This window comes from Arachis ipaensis, chromosome B08 (genome assembly GCF_000816755.2).
Source record: "Arachis ipaensis cultivar K30076 chromosome B08, Araip1.1, whole genome shotgun sequence".
Lineage (NCBI taxonomy): Eukaryota > Viridiplantae > Streptophyta > Magnoliopsida > Fabales > Fabaceae > Arachis > Arachis ipaensis.
Window position 1 is genome coordinate 82,403,603 of NC_029792.2, and position 9,554 is coordinate 82,413,156.

The 9,554-nt window shown below is 35.6% G+C and overlaps 1 protein-coding gene across 1 annotated transcript; it reads left to right on the forward strand.

The window, feature by feature from the left end:
* On the forward strand, positions 1-6,840 carry LOC107612985 (ubiquitin carboxyl-terminal hydrolase 25; the record flags this gene model as incomplete). Its single annotated transcript, XM_021109544.1, is given in 9 exon segments — positions 1-272; positions 367-442; positions 588-680; positions 3,525-3,611; positions 3,718-4,162; positions 4,286-4,493; positions 5,220-5,348; positions 5,913-6,047; positions 6,307-6,840. Coding segments are annotated over 8 exon segments (1,416 nt in total), but the record flags the coding sequence as incomplete, so codon positions are not given.

The following is a 9,554-nucleotide window of genomic DNA, read 5'->3' on the forward strand; positions in this document are numbered from 1 at the left end:
CTCCGCCTCAAGAAGCTCCGCCGCAAGGGCGGCGGAGATGGTGGTGCTGAGAACGGAGCCGGCGGTGGGAGCTCAACGGTGGTGAAGGAGATTTTCGGTGGTGCGCTGCAGAGCCAGGTGAAGTGCCTGTGCTGTGGATATGAGTCGAATAAGGTCGATGAGATAATGGATATTAGCCTTGATGTTTTCCATAGTAACTCGCTTAGAGATTCATTGCAAAAGTTCTTCCGGCCTGAGGTTTTAGATGGGAACAATAAGTACAAATGTGATAGGTATGAGAGTTTAAGTGGACTGTTTTTTATTGGTGTGTACTTTGAGTTTCTATTGTGGTTTCGTTCATGGCATGCATTCTCTTTTGTTGTTTAGTTGTAAGAAATTAGTGCCGGCAAAGAAGCAGATGAGTATACTCCAAGCGCCTAATATTCTTGTTATACAGCTCAAGGTTGGTCAATTAGGTTGCTTTTATTTATTATTTATTTTTAAATTATAAATTTTGTTACTTTTTTTGTCCTTGGATTACTTTGGACTTGGGAGCGATTTTTTCCCCTTTTCTGAATGGTGTGTTGCTCGATTTTGGATTGATGCAGAGATTTGAGGGCATATTGGGGGGCAAGATTGATAAGGCTGTTGCATTTGAAGAGGTTTTGTTACTTTCTAGCTTCATGTGCAAAGCGAGTCAGGTGTGTATGATATTTGTTTTGAATTGTAGTAGTTCTTGCTAGGCGGTTTAGATGTATTCTTACTGAAAGGTTGACATTGATACTGTTGATTATTTTTTAGTTGTGAATAAGTTAATTGTTCATATTTTGATCATAATTTGACTTTCTTTATTCAAATATTCAAAATCGTGTATTCTGAATGTTGATTCTTTTAACCGTTACTCAAATTTCTAAACGCTTTCTCTAGATATTGATGAAGAACTGAAATAAAAGATAGGGACGAGCTATGATAGATATTATGAGTTGTAATCAATGTTAGATCATACATGTAAGCACATAATAGATTGATATGAGATTTCCCACATTGATGTAGCTGGGTGCATTGACATGATACTTTGTATTTAAGTTAAGGCCATACTACAACGATATCTGTGACTAGTTTCCTCTAAGTCTGTGTTTATGATCCTGTAATCTCCCAAACTTTGTTGTTATACCTTCCCAAAATGGCTGAAAGATTTGAGGGTGGAAAAGTTTGGTCTAAGCCTTCTAATTGTTCCCTTTGTTTGTTTATGCTAGATGTGGTTTCACTAAAGTAGCGTTTGGTTCCTATCTTGAGACATAAAAGATGGAGACAATGAAATGGCAAAGACGCGTCCCTCGCTTTCCTTCTTTTTGGAGGTATAGAAATTGGCTTAAAAAATCATCCAAGACATGTCTTTTATGGCCCTTTATTTTGGAAGTACGAAAATTATCATAAACAAATATCTTGAGATGCTGAAAATTTTAACCATTTCTCTCAATCCCGTTATCCAAATGTGTTTTTGTCAAAGATGTCTCTGTCTCATGTCTCATGACATTAACCATACGCTAAGAACACATGATTGATTTACTGTTATTTTTTCAAAATTCACATACAGGGTAAGGATACTGGTTGATGTAGGTTTTGATGAAATGGAAATACTTTGGGTGAAATGTGGTTTCAACTTTCAAAATTTATAATTGAAAGAGATTAGTCTGAATTTCTTGATAGGTTGGATTGTTTTACTGAGCTCTTGCAACTGGAATTTGGCCACAGCATTGCTATTTCGAATGTGTATCTGTTGCATTGCATCTTCAGTTTTATGCAATAGCAGTAATTGCAGTGCAATGCCAATTTGAAAAAACTCAATAGAATATATGAAGTGCAAAGATTTCTTGGACATTTTGTGTCTACTCTTGATGCTATTGGTCTTGTATTGTATGCTTTATAATTCCATCAATGTAATTAGTTTTAGATATATGGAAGCATACTCCTCTTGAGGAGACTATGATTTGGATTGTTGTGAAGGTGTGTTGATTTGAAAGAAGAGTGTATACGTAAGATGGGCCAGAGTTTTTGGAATTAGTGTATCTTAGTTTGTTAGTTTATTATTGTCAGCGGAGTTCTCATACCATTAATCTGCTATTATGCTTTCTTGTGGCTTGATACATGTGTTGCTTATTTACCTGTTTTCTATTTGTTTGGTGATAATAGACCATCATTTCAAACTTGAAAGTATTTACCTGTGTGGGTCTCATCGACTTAGTAAAGGATTCTCCCTTTTTTCTATGGATTATGCTGGGTATGGCATGATAAAAATAATGATATTTTCAAACCGTTGGAGACTTGGTCTCTAAAGAAGATGGTCTATCTAGCTCGAAAATCTGCAATGGAATGAAAATGTTTTTAGAAGAAAAAAGGATATTGACCTCTAGCTTGATCTACAACTAGGAGCCTCCACCTCTTAATTCAGTTAAAATAAATTGTGATGCAAGTGTTTATGATAAAGAAAAGCTCTCCAACTTCTGAGATATGCATGTGAAACTTGGGTGAAGGGATGTTCTGGATCTCTTCACTTTTCAAACATATTGCGCTATGAATTCTTCGCTTTATGGAGAGGCCTTATTCTTGCCTGGGAATGTGGCTTCAAAATAGTGATATGTGAAACTGGTAGCCCAGACACATTTCACTTGGCATAGGTGGGGCATTTATCAACGCAAATAACAGGGATTTAATAAACAATATTCATAAAGTGCTGCAAAGGAATTGGGACATTGAAATCAAGTTGGTACGATGAACAGCAAACACTCTAGCCAACCTAATGGCTAAACATGATGTGAGAAATTTGTGAGTACATGGAATGGATTGAACTGTGGAGTGATCTTAGACATGCTTTACAGCGTGATACACATACTCCTCTATAGAGCATGTTACTACTATTCCTTTCGTGTCCATTTACCAAGAAAGAAAAAGCTTTAGAATGTGTTTGATTGAAGAGTAATGGAGGGAAGTTTGCTGCTTCTCGCCCTTGCTACTTGCCAATCAAACTCCCCATTTTTTGTCCCTCAAAATTGTGGGGTATAATTTATTCACTTCCTCTCATTAACCCCTTCAAACATGAGGTTGACGCTTTGCCTTTCATTTCTATTCCATTGTTAGCTAGTAGTCCCTTCCATCATCAATAAAATCTCAAACAATACCTTAGTTCAAAATATTCAGCAGTTTGTAATTCATGGAAAGCATGGAAGGTTTTAAGAATAGAGGTTTGAAATGTGAAAATCTTATTCCAAACTCATACATTGCTTGTGCAGATTGTGCTGAGGCTTGATTATAAAATGTGGCTAGGCTATGAGTTCTAAACTAATTTAACATAAACTATGCTGTAATATTACATATCTGAGAACCATTTGCAGTAAAAAGAAAGCTTCCGTACTTTTCCTAACATAGGGTGATGACTGTTGCTATATCGCCAATATTGTACTCTTTTATTTATTTAAATTCTCTGTTCTTTTTTGTTCTAGCTTTATATATAGGTTCTTCCCTTCCTAATAGTTATATTGATGCAGGATCCACTACCAGAATATAAGCTTTTTGGTACTATTGTGCATTCAGGCTACTCCCCGGAGTCTGGTCACTATTATGCCTACATAAAGGTTTGTAGATTGCTGATAATCTGTGTGCAAATTATGCAGCCACTTCAGTAATTCTCAGATAACATTCAATTGTGGCCAGCCTCTGATTTTTTTAATATGCTCACAGGATGCAATGGGTCGATGGTATTGTTGTGATGATTCTTGTGTAACAGTTGCAAGTTTGCAAGAAGTTTTGTCAGAGAAGGTTTATATTCTTTTTTTCTCTCGAACTACTCAAAGGCCAGCGTTAGTTAATGATTCTCTTGTTTCCAACGGCGTAAAGCCTCATCACTCCAATGGGAGTCAGGCATCTGAAAGTGCGAAGGTTGAGGCACCATTGAAAGCAGTGCATTCAAAATCAAATTCTGAGCAATCTACTTGGAAGGATATGCCAAGGGTATCTAAAATTAGTAAAGGGCCTTCTAGCTCAAGAGTGAAGTTTGACATTAATGGAAATTCTGCTTCCAAGAGAAGTCCTGCTCCTGCAACTGTCAATGGGAAAGTGGACATTTCTAAGAATCAGCTTGTGGTAATTAATGGGCATGTGAAGGACACAGTTTCTTTGGAGAATGGTAAGAAAGATCCTCCGTCACTGCCAGCCAGGAATGGCTCTGTGAAAAATAAAGTTGACGTAGGTGATAGATTTAAAAGAAAGGATTCAGCATTAACAAATGGTTCCACTGATATTCATTCAGTTGATATGCATTTTGCCAAATCAGATCCAACGGTAGACAATAATAGAAGCACGGTAACAACAGGTAAGGGGCCAGAAAACTTTAAGCAAGAAAGCAATGGCCACGGTGAACCTAAAATATTGGGGAAGAGGAAAGTACAGGATACTTCAAGCATTTTGCTTGCACATGATGGTCAGTCTCGAACAGAAGTTGAAGAGTTGAAAGACATGTATGATATAGCATAACTTGATCTTATTTATTTATTTTAAATAATTCTACAATAATATTAAAATTAATGATTTGTTTTTTGAATGAGGCCTAGTCATGCTGTGTTTGCTCACATGCTGATGTACATGAAATATCTGTCTTATACTCTTTGAAATCGATTTTCATGGTAAAGATTTAAAGTTTGGTAGCTAGGCTTAGACTATTGAGGTTAGTCAGGGTTTGACATTGTTCCAGTAAAAATCTTTCCAGTGAGGCTTTAATATTTGTAGTTCTTTTAATGTTTAGGCAATACGGAGGGGGAGTACTAAATCTGATCTGTCTTTTGTCAAGCCATTACCAGTTGATGGAAACATGGTGAATTAACATTGTTAGAATGGTCTAGCTATCTTCCTTCCATAAGTTTATGTCTCCCTTTTCTCCCTTCCCCTACCTCTACCTTCCCCATTATCATGTGTTGAAATGGTGTTGTTTTTATCATTAATTTTTTTTACAATATCCTTCTCTTGTTGATTCATTTTGTACTCAATGTTCAAGCTTACCATTTTTGTTATCTTTTGCAATTATTTGCAAATTTGTTAACATTCATTATTGTATATCCTTTGACCAGTTGGAGACCTTTATATTATAAATCAAATATTTCATTTGTCTTGTTAAGAGGCTGTTTCCTTTTCTAAACCATTCATTGTCTATTTCATTCTGATACTATTACTGTCGAAACATCATCCAGTCTTGCAAAAGAAGCCAAGTCTGCTTTGAGGTCATGTGGCTGGACAGAAAACGTTTTTAACTTCATGCGATCTAGAAAGAGGTTACGAGCACAAGAAGCTGGTCATATAACAGGTGCAGACGAGATAAGGTATGTTTGACCATATTCTGCATTACTTATTCCCTGACTGCGGTTGTTATGCACAGTTGCGTAGACATGGCTTTAGCACTCTTCATTGAATAATTTTATATTCCATTTCCATGATAACTATTATGAGAGATTGATTTCAAACTACCACTATAGATGCCAGAGAAGTGGCCTTAAAATGCATAGTAAGTGAGGAGGACTGCAGACTGTTTGCGCTTTGCACGCACAGTTCTGGTATGCATGTCATTTGTTGATATGTAGGTTTGCTTGTTCATGATATGCCTTGACAACCCAGCTTTTACAAATAGGCCACAAGCCAACGAAGCAATTGGATACAGTTTCAATTCTCAACGTTGGAGAGAAGAAATAACCTGTTTGTTGAAATCTGAGTTCTATTGTTAGAATTATTCTTATCATCATCATTGTCATCATGATTTCGATATTAGTAATTGTTTCTTTTTACTGTTATAATTGACAAGTATGCACTTGAATACAGTGATTGTGATTGGAATTTTAATTGTTATAAATTTCAATGCTGACGTGATATGCACTGCATGTGCGATACAGGAGGTCATTAATAAGAGATGCGAAGGGAGCTTTCTTATCTAAGATTCCTGAGTCACTGAGGAAGGATCTGATTGAACGTCTCCGGTCGTTTAGCCAAGATAAATAGTACAATTTGAAGGGTCCTGATCAGAAATGGTATGGATTGCTATATAGTTCCATTCATATTTTCAGTTCTATAAAGCTCCATTTGGTAACTGTCTCAAGATACAATTCAGACTATTGAGACAGCAGAGATGAATAAAATGTCTTGGGACAAAAACATGTGTCTTCTAATGTTTTTGTATTTTGTCCTGGACAGTGTCTAAATGCAGCCTCAGCCCTTTAGTCTTCAGTGATTTGACTCATTTGAGTACAAGAAGTCTTCTAATTTATTTTAATCTGCAAAATGTTACAGCATGTTGATAATGCCAGCGAGGCTTGGTGTGTATAGACTGTATTACTAATTAAGGTGGTGATGGTTGTCGTACCACACTGGATGCTATGTTTATTGCTGTTACATATTGACTTTTGAGCTGGTTTTGGAGACAGAGGCAAGAGTACGTGGAGATTGTTTCATTCAATGCTTCCCTACTGTTTCACGTCTCAGCCATGAGTTTTCTTTCTCAGTGGAGGATATGCAGCTCTGTGAATCGGGTGTAGAGGCTTTCGGGAATTCTATTCATTTGTACAATATTTGGTTTAATCTTGTTTTTGGAGCAAAATCATATTTTTCTATAGAATTGCTCAACAAATTTTGAATCCAAGATGAGGCAGGGTATGGCTTGTTGAAAAGTTATGATCATTGTGACTGTACACTACGTTATAAGATGAGAAATTCTAAAGTGTAGGCAGAAGTTACAAATTTTGTTAGACGATAATATATGGTTTGGTACTCCTAAAACTTGAAACGCTATTTATTTTGTTGATGCAGCAGTTTGATTTCCAGTAAGACGATGTTTTTTTATTCCTACAATAATTGATAAATACCGATCGAATGATGTTGTGGTAGGCATTTATTTTTCTCTTAAATTTGGTATGGTTGCCACGGGCTGTTTCTTGCGTTTAGGGTTTAAGGTCATCCTTGTTCATATCTATTATAATTTTTCCTGAGTAACAAGGTTGTAAGGGCTTGACATTTGTTTAGTGTCCACCCATTTGATTTTGCGGTTAATGTATGTCACAAGTCAGATGAGTTAATATCCAATTTAGTCCCAAAATTTGCACGTAAGTTTTAATTTAATCCATAAAGTTTCAGTCGCATGTAGTCTCTAAATTTTGCAAATGTGACTAACATTAGTATCTGAAACAATTTATAGCACACAAGTAATAATGGAGAGTAGAGCTGAGATAGATTCACATTGGAATATGTAAAACGATACTGTTTTGATTTTGGTGCTTAAATAGTCCAAAAACATCGTATCACGTGTTTTGAGAGAATTTTTCAAGAAATACTATTTACAATGTTGATTTTGGACTATTTGAGTGTCAACTAAAGTGACGTAGTTTTATAAAATTTAGTGTGGCATGTGGTCGTCCCATTAACGTTTTAAATAAGGGTAATTAAAACTTTAGGAACCAAATCGAGTATTATTTTCAAGTCACACACTAATCAAAACATTGACGCCAGTGATTTTCCCTTTGGTATATCGAGAAAAATTGTTGGTGCCAAATCTCTTACCACACAATGTTTCACAGGCCTTGCATAGAGTTCTTTTTCCATCATAGATTTGCCTGTTTCTGCAATCTCAGATGCATCAAATGATCACAAAGAAGCTAGTCAGCTACGCTGGCCGGCGGTCACCCCACCTAGATGATTTTGCAATTGGGCATCATAGCCAAGCCTCAAAACACAAATCTGCCGTTAAATGGAGTAAGTGATGATACTACACATTCTGAAGCTTTGGACCGTATTAACAGCATAGCACACAATAATAGACAAAAGAGAGAAGATCAGATATGTTATCTCATGGTTAAAATAATGCTAGAGTATTTTTACATTAAAAAGAAGAAAATGATCATTATTGTGATTTTGTTAACTAGTGCAGTCGTTTAATGTGAAACCTTTTAACAGAGTGAAAATGCAGCATCCATTGCATGTGCACCCGAAGATGTTCCAAGAAGCTACTCACATGAAGCATCACTCATCATAGCAATAGTTACTCACGTTTTTATTCTGCTTATCTTATCTATTAATATTTTTAAAGATGTAGCAAAATTTACAGAGAGAAAAATAATGTACCAAGAATGTCTTTTTCCTAACTCTGTTTATATTTGGTCGCGGCTCACATTTTATAAAAGAGAAATCGCACTTCTTAATGAACTTTCAATTTCAAGTAGTGAGAATAATACGTGGATGAAAGTTTTTATTAACCCGTGTGCCTCAAAATTAAAGCAAACAGGCTATGAGCCGTTATTTATTGTTCCCAACACAAGTTTCCAATGTTAAAAGATAAGAACAGAAATTAAGGAGGAAAAATGTTTTGCAGTAAAGGCCTCTAGTCTAATTCTATACACTTTATTTGGGAACAAGAAAAATCACAGATATATTGATGTTTGCAACTGTTATTCATACAAACCTCTTAAATCATCCTGTTAAACAAGAAGAATGAAGTAATTAAGTACTAGGGGTCCCGAACAACACCATGCTAATATATATAGTATATATAGACGCATGCTATGGTGGCCATAATAGCTATATAACTTTGGCAATACTTAAATTTTTTTTGTTAAAATTAAAGTAAGGGTTTATTTATCTTGTGCTTTAAAGGCACATGTTAAATTTATAAATCAAGAAAATTTTTATTAAAAATATAAAAGAATTTAAGTTTTTAACGCATTTGCTTTATATTTATTAAATAAAAACATTTAAAATTTTCTACTAATGGTAAGCTTATCATGTGCCCTTAGAGTACATCTTAGCTAAATCCTTAAAGTAATATTTTGGATAAAGTATACATTTTGTTTCTAATGTTTAGTTGTTGTATTCAATTTTGTCTATAATGTTTTCGATTTATGTCAAAATTACCATTGAACGTTAACTGTAACGACCCAATTTTCAGTATATCTAGATCATACCGGAAACTGAGCGCTACCAACTTGTCCTCCTAATTATTATCTATTATTTATCATATGAGCCTGATTCGTTGTTAAAAGCTAAGTTAATTTGCGAGGTATTTTTTTCGATAACGTTTGTCTAACATTTGGAATCATTCACAAATCAACTCACAAAGAATAACAGATACAATAGTTATAAACAACCTCACCTAGTCCCTCTAAACTACTAAAGCGAGGGAAAGTACATTCTAACTCTTCAAAACTCAAGTCAGGTGGAATGTCATCAAAAGGTGGAACATCATCTACTACTCCTCTGCACGATCAGACATTGCCATATGACGTCTCTCTGGTACCTCATCAAGTAGCCACATAACAGGAGTCTCGTACACAGGATTTAGGTGAAAGTTCGCATACAAACGGGGTGCAGACGACAGCTGGTCTCACAGTATATACATATAAATAGATAATAGAGTTCACTCTAGACTCAGAAGACTACCTAAAGCGGAATCCTCTTTGCGGAACGATCATCAACGAACTATGGAAGGGTACTCTTACTTCCATCTGAAGGGGGAAAGGAGAGAGAAGGGGTAAGAACTGGGGAGTTCTTAG